The following is a 12,951-nucleotide window of genomic DNA, read 5'->3' on the forward strand; positions in this document are numbered from 1 at the left end:
ATTTCACTAATTCCATTCAAAAAGTGAAACTTGTATATTATATTCATTCATTACACACAGACTAATATATTTCAAATGTTTATTTCTTTTAATTTTGATGATTATAACTGACAACTAAGGAAAATCCCAAATTCAGTATCTCAGAAAATTAGAATATTACTTAAGACCAACAAAGAAAGAATTTTTAGAAATCTTGGCCAACTGAAAAGTATGAACATGAAAAGTATGAGCATGTACAGCACTCAATACTTAGTTGGGGCTCCTTTTGCCTGAATTACTGCAGCAATGTGGTGTGGCATGGAGTCGATCGGTCTGTGGCACTGCTCAGGTGTTATGAGAGCCCAGGTTGCTCTGATAGTGGCCTTCAGCTCTTCTGCATTGTTGGGTCTGGCATATTGCATCTTCCTCTTCACAATACCCCATAGATTTTCTATGGGGTTAAGGTCAGGCGAGTTTGCTGGCCAATTAAGAACAGGGATACCATGGTCCTTAAACCAGGTACTGGTAGCTTTGGCACTGTGTGCAGGTGCCAAGTCCTGTTGGAAAATGAAATCTGCATCTCCATATAGTTGGTCAGCAGCAGGAAGCATGAAGTGCTCTAAAACTTCCTGGTATACGGTTGCGTTGACCTTGGACCTCAGAAAACACAAGTGGACCAACACCAGCAGATGACATGGCAGCCCAAATCCATCATTGACTGTGGAAACTTTAAACTGGACCTCAAGCAACGTGGATTATGTGCCTCTCCTCTCTTCCTTCCAGACTCTGGGACCCTGATTTCCAAAGGAAATGCAAAATTTACTTTCATCAGAGAACATAACTTTGGACCACTCAGCAGCAGTCCAGTCCTTTTTGTCTTTAGCCCAGGCGAGATGCTTCTGACGCTATCTGTTGTTTAAGAGTGGCTTGACACAAGGAATGCGAACAGCTGAAACCCATGTCTTGCATACGTCTGTGCGTAGTGGTTCTTGAAGCACTGACTCCAGCTGCAGTCCACTCTTTGTGAATCTCCCCCACATTTTTGAATGTGTTTTGTTTCACAATCCTCTCCAGGGTGCAGTTATCCCTATTGTTTGTACACTTTTTTCTACCACATCTTTTCCTTCGCCTCTCTATTAATGTGCTTGGACACAGAACTCTGTGAACAGCCAGCCTCTTTTGCAATGACCTTTTGTGTCTTGCCCTCCTTGTGCAAGGTGTCAATGGTCATCTTTTGGACAACTGTCAAGTCAGCAGTCTTCCCCATGATTGTGTAGCCTACAGAACTAGACTGAGAGACCATTTAAAGGTCTTTGCAGGTGTTTTGAGTTAATTAGCTGATTAGAGTGTGGCACCAGGTGTCTTCAATATTGAACCTTTTCACAATATTCAAATTTTCTGAGATACTGAATTTGGGATTTTCCTTAGTTGTCAGTTATAATCATCAAAATTAAAAGAAATAAACAGTGGCGTAATCAGTGGTGTGCGGTCCATATAAGCTGCGAATGCTCTGCATACCCAAGCCATTCGTGACTGGATTGTCATTTATGAGAACCTGTTATATTTAAGTGAAAAGTATCCTTTAGACATTATTTTGTTGTCTATAACATGTATATATGTAGTCATTCATTAGCTGTATATTTGATGACTAGTCTATTCTTGGGCTGCGGTTAGATAAGGCTATTCTTTAGGCTGCTATTTCATTTTCACTGACAGCCCAAATTCAGCTTTGTTTTAGCCTAGATGTCTAATAGACATAAATATGTAGTCGTTCAACACCGGTCTAATTGATGACTAGTCTACTCTTGGGTTATGGTTTAGATGTCTATTAAATTTTGTCCAAATGTTGCCTCATTTTAGCCTAGACGTCAGGGCTGTGTTTTGACGGCTATTAGACGTCTTTTAGACATAAAATTGATTGCTGGGCTAGTTCAGTAGTCAGGGCACTGATCAGGGAATCAGCCACTTTCATTTACATGATATTACTGATTCACGACCTAAGGAGCTGATTGAGATGCAGGGATGGATAAATGTGCGCTATTATTAGGTGTGTATCCATGCTTGTGTGGAGAGTGTGCTCACTGCATGACATGGAGGCGCCGGTGCGATCACTTCAACTCTCCTCGACAGCCATACCGTCCAAGACGCGCCACGCTGCTCTCACCGGCTCACATTGAAAATGAATGACTTCCTGTCACTTTGACATGGCGGTGTGAACACACAGTTAGTGCATTTCATTTAAACCTTATGCACGACTTCTGCCAGTAGTGGGCACTCGTGCAACGTAAGCAATGATGCACATCTGAGTCCACGAGATAGAGGGAAGTTAGCGAGTGAAGTGTATAAAAATTTGGAGTGGTTCACAGCCCTGAAATGGGTATGTCAGAGAAAGGAGTGCTGGGGAGGCTCCAGTAATGTGTTTGGGCACACCTGCTTTAGACAATACAAATTTGATGACATGTTTTTTCATATATGTTCATCCACACCTTGTGTCATCATCGTACTGTGGCCAAAGATTGGCGAGATTTCACAAGTGCCTATTACACTGGGTTTCGCTGTCAAAAAGAGACAATTGCCTCTAAGGGGCCATACACATATCGCGTCTTTTACGCACGCAAGTTTGTTATTTCAAATGTAGAAGTGACGTGGCCACGACACGCATGTGGTGCTGCGCGCTCATTTTTTTCAGGCATGCCTATGCCACGGTGAGATGAAAACATCTCAACTTTTCAGAATGCCGCAAGCGCACCACAGAGCATGTGACAAGAATCAACCGATCAGCTTCGGCCTTTCCGTAACAACATCGAAAGCTCAGCCAAACAGCTGATCATAGCTGTACAGGGTGGTTTTTATATCTCATCTCCATAAATATATCTAGTAGTAAAGCTAATGTAAGGGCTAGAAATCAATTAATCCTTTGCTGATACTTCATCGTCATCGTGGAGAGCACAGTTCATGGTTGCATAGCAACGACAGATGCCACGGGAGTGCAATCGCTTGTGGAAAGTAGGAAAAAAACCGGTGTGGCCACGCTTTCCACACGTTTTTAGATGCGATATGTGATCGGCCCCTTAAACAGCTGAACAAAGCACTACACTCTTAAAAATAAACCTTTCCAATGCACAATGTTTTTTTATAGTGGAAAAGGGCCTTTAGATTTTTAAAATGTTCTTCACACTAAGGCAAAAATGGTTCCTTGGGGAACCAAAAATGTTTTTGTTTTTTTTAATGGCTTCGCTGCAAAAACACCCTTTTAACCTTTATTTTTAAGTCTTAGTTGGTTATTTTTAGTCAAGTCGGCTTAGAATTAATCTTTATACATGTTAAGTCTTTTTAAATTACTGTAAATTATTACAAATTCATTGTTAAAAAATATACTCATCTCAACTTTATATACTTTATATTGTACATATATAAATACATTTTTATTGAAAGAATATTTTATGAAATGCACAGAGCACAAAGACTATTAATGTATACTGAACCCATGGGGTTTATTTCCAAGAGCCTCAGAGAATTTTTCCAAAACACAAAAGTTATTTATATGCACATCAATGATCTTTAACGCCTCCATTTCATGATTTTCAACATGCAAGGTAACAACTCAACAGCAATGAGCAATTCATTAGTGTTAGGACTAATTGTGTTCAAAGAGAATGTATTTCATTTTTGATGTCATATTTTAAACAAGATCATTGCTGTTAGTGCTGTTCAGTGACTTGTGGTCACATCAAATCACCATGATTTTTGTATAGGGACAAATTTTTGGATTAACATAAATGGACAACAAGACCACAGTCTACACCCTGATGGAACCAAAAGGCTCCAAATCATATCGGCATATATATTTCACATGCTTTTTGGTTATTTATTCTTTGATACTGTTTTTGAACATTTGGCTCAGTGTAGTCATTATTTTGGAGAGAGTCCTTCATGAACCAATGTACATTTTTCTGTGCAATCTATGTGTAAATTATTTGTATGGAGCAACAGGATTTTATCCTAAATTCCTGCATGACTTAATACTGGATTTATATGTGATTCCTTCTTTTATGTGCATGCTCCAAGCTTTTGTGATCTACAGTTCAGCTATGTGTGAGTGTACTACATTAGCAGTGATGGCATATGACAGACATGTGGCCATATGCCAACCTTTAGACTATCACTCAAAGATGAACAAAAATACATGTGGCATGTTACTCTTATTCTGTTGGACTGTACCATTTATTTCTATGTTCATTGGAGTCATGTTGTTAAACAGGTTGGCAGTGTGTAAATATCATATCGACAAATTATACTGCGACAGCTGGTCAATGGTAAAGCTCTCATGTGAATCAGTTGTTATCAATAACACCATGGCACTGGTTATCTTATTATTTTATATTTGTCTTACTGCTTTAATTATTGTGTCTTATATTAAACTTATTGTAGCATGTAAATCATCATTAGAAAACAGAAGGAAATTTTGGCAGACATGTGTTCCACATATATTTTCATTGATAAATTGTAGTTTTACTGTGTTTTTTGATGCAATGGCTAACAGATATGGCTCAAGCGATGCCCCAGAGAACATGTATGTTGTTTTTGGCTTACTGATGATTATTGTGCCACCTTTATTCAATCCTTTAATCTATGTCTTAAAACTCAAAGAAGTTCGTAAAAGAAGTGTAAAATCATGTATAAATATCATTAAATAAAGAATTATACATTGTCCTGTTTGCTATATTATATACAAACATACTGACTGACATGCCTTATATGCACAGGTGGTTAGTTCACACAAAAAGGAAAATTCTGTCATTTATTACTCACCCTCATGCTGTTCCACACCTGTAAGACCTTTGTTAATCTTCGGAACACAAATTAAGATATTTTAGTTTATATCCGATGGCTCCATGAGGCCTTCATAGGGAGCAATGACATTTCCTCTCTCAAGATCCAGAAAGGTACTAATTATTAAGGTACTATTAATTTCACTTATTTAAAATTTTACTTAGGCTACAGCACACAATTCTGTTAAATATCATGTCACCTCTCAATACATCATCAGTATCGGAAGTATTGATAATTTAACCCCAAATATCTCAGATTTAGTATAGGTTTGTTTTGTTTGTAACGTCTGTTAAAATAGCTTTCCATTAATATGTACATTTCTTAAATAAATGTCAGAGAGCTGCCTCATGGATTTTTTTTTTATTAAAGGGGAGCAAAAAACTTTTCACTAAAAGTCTATCATGAGGACTTGAGCCTGATACCAGACGTCATAAAAAAATCAGTAATCGGAGGCTGCTTTTATTTTTTGGCAGCCCCCTATAGTCACCAAAGATGATACCATTAGTAAAGTACGGGTGTGTCTCAATCAACTCTCTATAGCTCACAAATCAGTATATCGTGTACACGAATTCAGGCACTTGTAAAGACCTTGGCTCACTACACATTGGGACACTGATTGAACAATTGATAAATTTCCTGTGACAAGACTATGTACAAGAATTCTGCATTCCCTCGTTGTAGAACATCACTGCTGTATTAATCAACAACAGGCAGAACTCGCATCTTTTTTAATATTATTTTTATGCTGTTTAAACACATTGTTCTTTTATATATCTTTACAAGATTTATTTATATTAATTATAAATGTTAACTAGATGTGCTCACTACCTGTCTAGTGTTTGTGCTGACAAACAACAATAAAAAAGGTTTCTTCTTCTGCATGTCATTATGGCTCATGCATTTTAGACAAATCAGCGAGACTTGCTTTTTGTAGTCTGACCGGTTGTGAAGTGCACTGTAAAAAAATCCTAATTTTACAAAAAATAACTTTGTAGTCAAAACTCTGTAAAATTATCTCTAAATTAACAACTCTGCTGTTATTTTAAGTATTATGACATTAATGACAAATTGCAGTAATTCACATTTTTTATACAGAAAAATTACTGTATTTTTATACAGTATTTTTCTGTTTTCTTAAATTACATACAAGTGTATGTAAAATTACAAGAATAATCTATAAGTAATACAATAACAAAACAGATGATAAAACGGTCAAATGACTGGCAGCAATGGCTGCCAAACAATAAACACAAAATCAAAGAAAAATCTCATTTAAATACGCTGAAAAACACTGTTATTTAACAGGTATTTCCTGAATTATTACGATCAAACACCTTCACTTAAAAAAATGGTCAAATGATTGGCAGCACAGGGTACCAAACAAATACCTTAAAAATAAAGTAAAATCTCCTTATTTAAATAAGCTGAAAACACTGTCACATGACTGGCAGCAACATAAAATTAAACACTAACCCTTCGCTTATTACAATCCATTTAGGCTTTATTCTTTCATGCACAATTTCTTGATGAGAACAAAGGGATAGATGTTGATATTTTATTGATATATAATAAAGTTTGAAGTCACCATTATGGACGTAAATGTTTTCTTTGGTTGGGCTCTTGACCCTTGACTTTATAACATCACTTTTTCTCTGGTTGCTTTAACAGAGTGCTACTGAGCCACATTTGTAATAGCAACAATTGCAAGTCTGGTCAGATGACATTGGTTACTTGTTGATGAGAATTTAGTCATCATAGTGGCCTGATTCACTGATCCATCCAGGGTCTGATCTCTGAGTATGTTAGCTGTTAGTTTTGTATTATTTACATTAGCCTTGTGATTTTGTGATTATCAGATAAAAAAATAGGTATGCTGTTGTTTTGCTCAATATATATAAGCGTTTTAGCTGACTTTTAGCTTCACACAAACATCAAGAATTAACGTATGAACCTCAACGATGGTGACAATCTACTTTGTAAAGATTTACGAGGCATAGTGCTCACTTTAGATGAGCTCACAAAAATAGTTAATTGACAACTACTAAATGATTTATAACTACATGAATTAATCATGAAATACAGTAGGAATATGAGTGTTAATAAAGCATTTATTAACACACTGAGTAACTATTACTATATGTCTAAATAATATGTATAAATGTATGTTTAAATAGTTTATTCATCAATTACTTACACTTTCTAAATGATCTTATGAACCACTGGCAACTCCTAAATAACTGGTTTGTAAATAATGTAATACTTAATTTAGAAATGATAAATGGATCATTAACAAAGAATGAAAATACAATTATAAATATGCTTATAAATCAAGAACAGGTTTATATGACAATCTTCTTTCAGACGAACACAATCCGAGATATATTTAAATATACCCTTAGTCCTCCAAGGTATTGGTTGTGATGGTAACCCACTTCTGAAGACAGAAAAAAATGCATACTAAAAAAGTAATCCATACGTCCAGGGGGTATAAAGGCCTTTTGAATGAAGGGATTTTTTTGTAAGAAAAATATCCATATATAAATCATGGGGTAATTTTCATTTTTGGGTGACTATTTACTAATGCTTCAATGCTTAAAGGTTACCAAGATAAATGTCAAATAAGGTCTTTGGTCACCAAGCAAAAATTTTCATTTTATTCTACAACATCAGTAATGCTACTTTTTTTAAAGATTTTTTTATTTTATTTGAGTTTTGTGTTGCTTTGTATTTCATGCAGATATGTTGCAAATTACATTCCACAGAGTCTCCACAATTTTTGGGCATTAGAATTAACTATAGTTGCATCTCTGTTTTATCCTCTAATCTATGGAATAAAATCTATGGACTACAAATAGACACAAAATACTGCAGCAAGATTGAATGTTTCATAAACTAGAAAAAAGTGTAAAACCTAACAAACAATTATAAATAAAGTGAAAGTGACGTGTGGCCAAATATGGCATCCCATACTTGGAATTTGTGCTCTGCATTTCACCCATCCAAGTGCACACACACACCGTTAACACACATCAGCAGTGGCTGTTTTGGCTGCAGTGCCCGGCAAGTGATTGGGGGTTAGGTGCCTTGTTCAAGAGCACCTCAGTTGTGGGTAATGAGAGTGGAAGAGAGCGCTGTTCATTCACTCCCCCCAGCAACATTTCCTGCTGGTACTGAGACTCGAACCCACGACCTTCGGGTTACAAGTCCAACTCTCTAACTATTAGGCCACAATTGTCTAAATGCAAATATGTTGTAATTGAGCTGTCAAATGAAACTCGCTCCAATGTACAGAACCATGCAATGGAAAGTTACTGAAAGTGTCACTAGAAAAGACCTGAGAGTTTGCTGGGAGCTTTGTGTATGTAGTATGTCATGAAATTAAATATTGTAGGTTTTTTATTACTGATTCCTATACTGTGTTCCTAAATTTTAAGTCTAGTCCTGAAATATGAACTTATAACTTAATTGAGAGCTAACTGATTTGCTCATGAAAAGAGATTTTTCAATGGGGAAAATGTGAAACCCGAGATCAGATTTTGTTGTTCATCTTAAATTGTGGATGTTCTGTCCATGATCCAGCAATGAAGTGCGGTTGACATCCTCCTGACTTGGCCATACATCTCTTGGTTGATGTTGTCTAGTGCGAAGGTCAGCTATCTAGTGGTTTGCTGCTATGACCAGGTGACATTGGTAGTTCCTTCTCCACTTAATATGCTGATAAGTGAAACTAAACGATTCAAACTAAATGATTCAAACTAAATAATATACCAAATTCGACATGTTATTTGGCTTTGTTGCCTTGTTTCCAAGTTCCAAATAAGGATTACAAAGTTTGCAAGGACCATAATTATAATTAATCCCAAGATGCTTTGTAACATCTTCAAATGATTTCCCAGCTGGAAAAAGTATGTTATAAGACTTCCAGTTTTACACATGCAGATACACAGCTCCAGAATTGTTGATCTGATTGTTTGCTTTTTTTCTAAGCTCCATCTTTGATTTTCTGATTTCCTATACAGCCAACAATGGATACTGAAGCCTAATGAATATATTGTAAATGAATGTAGCCATTTTAGCACATATTAATATTGTCTTATGTAAATTTTATGTGCATTTTTATTATTATTATTTCAGAATATCATTGTTTTGTGTGATTTGAAGGAATATCCATAACTTGATGGATAACATGTCTTATCCTATGATACTGACTCTTATGGTGCCCAAAGAATCTAAATCATATAGGCATATATATTTCACTTGTTTTCTTTTCCTTTATCTGCTTATATTGTCAATTAATATACGTCTTGTTATGATCATTATCATGACAAAAACACTTCATGAACCGATGTACATATTCTTGTCGCATCTGTGTATTAATGGGGTTTATGGAGCCTCGGGATTCTATCCTAAATTTCTGTCTAATTTAATATTGGATTCATATGTGATCTCCTCTCACATGTGTGCTCTGCAGACCTTTGTTATTTACAGCTCTTTACTGTGTGAATTTACAATATTAACAGTGATGTCATATGATAGATATGTAGCCATATGCAAACCTTTAGACTATCATTCCAAATTAACTAAATTCACCTGTTTGAAATTAATTCTGTTTTCATGGATTGTTCCCAACATCTCTGTGATTCCAGCAGTCCTGTTAGCAAACCTGAGACCATTTTGTAAAAATCACATTGACAAGTTCTATTGTGACAACTGGTCAATTGTAAAACTGTCTTGTGCATCATCTTTTGTGAATAATGTCTATGGATATATTGTTGCTGTTATATTTTTGAGCTGTGCAGTTATTATTATAGTGTCCTATGTTAAGCTGATCTTTGCATGTAAAGCATCTTTAGAAAGCAGAAAGAAATTCTGGCAAACGTGTCTGCCACATATATTATCACTGATAAATTTCACGCTTGCTTTGCTTTTTGATGTTACGTTTAGCAGATACGGATCAAATGACATTCCAGAGAATCTGCGAAATTTTTTGGCTTTAGAATTAATTATAGTCCCACCTGTTTTTAATCCTGTAATCTATGGATTAAATATTACTGCAGTACGTAAACAAGTTTTTACTTCATGTGTTGCAGCAAGAGTTAAGGTTTCAGGAGCTAGAAAAAAGGGGTAAAATTAGTAAACAAATATTTGCTATATCTATTTTATAAAAGTGATCATACATATGCATATACACAGAGTCCTGTTTGTTATGCTGTTTCTTTAATTTATCAGTAAGTGTACTAAGTATTAAGTCTTATTTAGCGCTACATATTCTGGGACTCAGCATATGATCAATGTGAAAAATTGTATCTAATGAAATCCAGGCCTTTTCTGTTATAAGAGGGAGTAAGAAATACATTTTACATCTTTTTTTGTTATTGTTCAAAGTTGAATAAAAGTTGAGCTTCCCAATGAACCCATCTTATTATTTCTGAATGAATAGTGAAATTCTGAATTTGAATTAACCAATGCAGCTACAATGGTAGAAGATCAAAAGTATGGTTAGAAATTGGGTGCTTTAAATGTGCAATGTGGAATGAGCTGAATCATTGTAGGTCCTTATTATTGATTCAGTGTTTATATTATATTTCTGGATTGTGTGGCAATCAATGTTAATTTTGGCAGCCATTTTTTTAATTAGTCTTAGCCTTCCTCTTTAGATGAAAATGCTCTTTAGTCTTAGTCACATTTTAGTCATTTTAGTCTTTAAAATTTTAGTCTAGTTTAAGTTGAGTCATTGTGAAATATATATGTCATTGCATTTTTGTCAAGTCTTAGTCATTACTTTTAGTCAAACTGCAGTTACCAACATTAATTTTGGTAGCTATTTTATATCTAGTCTATAGACCAAAAAATAGTCATTATTATTTATCTCTCTTTAGACCAATTTAGTTAAGCTTATGAGAAATTTGAATCAAGGTAAAAGGCTGTAATGACACTGCACTCTTAGCAGTAGCACTTGTGCAATTGTACATATCACTTTTCCTAGTTGGATAGCCTATAATCTGGGCTTTCCGCTAATTCATAATGTAGGATCATACATTAAGAATAGATAAAAGTGGTATTATAGCTCAAGAATCAAGTAAAAAACTTTTTTTCTTGGGCTGTTATGGAAAAACAACATTTATTTGAAACTTCAAATAAAAGTGCAATGAACAGGACACACAGATGTTCAAAAGCAGTCTGTGGCTGATGAATATATAGTCTGACATACCTTTGTCTGACAGTGCATTTAAGAGGACAGTACTTATAACTATTGTTATGTTAATTCCAATGTGATAAAACCACTAAAAGGTGGACACAAAATTGGAAGCAAAACAACATTTGAAATCTTTAAAAAAAATTACAGGCTTACTTTGTATTTTGGACTTATACAAAAGAACAATTCAACTACCAGTAACCATTATATACTCTACATTGATCAAACTTGCCAGTGCCAGTGAAAAGTTATTGGCAGAAGGTAATAACTTGCAAGTGAGCAACTTATAAAAGTTGTTCACAAACCCATTACTTTAACTCTTACTTTAAACTTACTTTAAACTTACTTTAACCTTCTGCTCCCTACAAAATAAAATAAAAAGTTGAAACAAAGTGCACAAATGCCAACAAAGTGGCCTAACATCAGCACAGAGGTGAGATCTTCAAGCAAACAACAGATATAGTAAGATGTAATAACAACCTTGAGCCTTTTAGCAGGCTACTGATGCAGATTCATTTTAAGAAAAGCGCTTCTTTCCAAGATCAACCTGGCTCGATTCTGACGGCCCTGACTCAGGTCACCTGCGATACTAAAAACTCTCTCAGCAAATGTCTGATATGCAGGCACAGAGAGAAGGTCTTGGGCCAGGGGTTTTAGAAGCTGATAAGTAGAGCCATGTGCAGCCCAAAAGTCAAAGGCAGTCTCTTCGTTTATGGGTTGTGACATCTGCTCCTTGAATTTTTGAATTTCTTGCCTGACACAGAGCTTTCTGTGGCAGTGGCTTGGTCTAGATGGCTGGTTTGACTTTGCACTTGCTTTTGTTAGAAATCTAAATCTAGGTCACCTTGCATGTGGCTCCTCCTGTTCCTCACATATCTCATCTTCTCCCTCATTTTCAGCAGCTTCCTCCTGTATTACAGGGGACACCATTTGAGCAATACTGTTCTGCACTATTCAGTAGCTCCTGAATGTGTTCGTCATCATTTTCAATAAGTGCATCAGCTGAGACCGTTGGATCGAGGAAGCATGCAGCAGTAGTAAGGGGTGAGAACTTTGAATTACTGGGATTAAGGAAGCAGCTAAAGCGTTGGTCTAGGTTTGCCTTCATCTTTTTTGCCAGAGAAGTTATGTCCTTGTGGTTAGAACCTTGGGTCTGGGGAAACTCAGATAGGTAAGCACTCAGGTCCAGGAGTGCAGGCATCACCAGACATAAGGACATTGTGTCACTCTGGAGCATCTGGGTGTGCTCAGCAAAGGGGAGGAGCAGATTTCTGAGTGTATTTTGTACATATGTAAATACATTTTTATTGAAAGAATATTTTATGAAAAGCACAGAGCACAAAGACTACCAATGTTTACTGAACCCATGGGGTTTATTTCCAAGAGCCTCAGAGAATTTTTCCAAAACACAAAAGTTATTTATATGCACATGAATGATCTTTAACACCTCCATTTCATGATTTTCAACATGCAAGGTAACAACTCAACAGCAATGAGCAGTTAATTAGTGTTATGACTAATTGTGTTCAAAGAGAATGTATGTCATTTTTGATGTCATATTTTAAACTAGATCATTTCTGTTAGTGCTGTTCAGTGACTTGTGGTCACATCAAATCACCATGATTTTTGTATAGGGACACATTTTTGGATTAACATAAATGGACAACAAGACCTTGATGGAACCAAAAGGCTCCAAATCATATCGGCATATATATTTCACATGCTTTTTGGTTATTTATTCTTTGATACTGTTTTTGAACATTTGGCTCAGTGTGGTCATTATTTTGGAGAGAGCCCTTCATGAACCAATGTACATTTTTCTGTGCAATCTATGTGTAAATTATTTGTATGGAGCAACAGGATTTTATCCTAAATTCCTGCATGACTTAATACTGGATTCATATGTGATTCCTTCTTTTATGTGCATGCTCCAAGCTTTTGTG

At 35.7% G+C, this 12,951-nt stretch overlaps 2 protein-coding genes across 2 annotated transcripts; both read left to right on the top strand.

Moving 5' to 3' along the window:
- The first annotated feature begins 3,537 nt into the window (after window positions 1-3,537).
- On the top strand, window positions 3,538-4,783 carry LOC125253252 (olfactory receptor 2A12-like). The gene has a single exon (XM_048167159.1). It carries the CDS (start codon window positions 3,759-3,761, stop codon window positions 4,674-4,676), a length of 918 nt encoding a protein of 305 aa, XP_048023116.1. The 5' UTR covers window positions 3,538-3,758; the 3' UTR covers window positions 4,677-4,783.
- A 3,987-nt stretch (window positions 4,784-8,770) lies between these two features.
- On the top strand, window positions 8,771-10,227 carry LOC125253010 (olfactory receptor 49-like). The gene has a single exon (XM_048166746.1). The coding sequence runs from the start codon at window positions 8,990-8,992 to the stop codon at window positions 9,938-9,940; it is 951 nt and encodes a 316-aa protein (XP_048022703.1). The 5' UTR covers window positions 8,771-8,989; the 3' UTR covers window positions 9,941-10,227.
- Window positions 10,228-12,951: the final 2,724 nt, after the last annotated feature.

Source organism: Megalobrama amblycephala, linkage group LG18 (assembly GCF_018812025.1).
Source record: "Megalobrama amblycephala isolate DHTTF-2021 linkage group LG18, ASM1881202v1, whole genome shotgun sequence".
Taxonomy (NCBI): Eukaryota; Metazoa; Chordata; class Actinopteri; order Cypriniformes; family Xenocyprididae; genus Megalobrama; species Megalobrama amblycephala.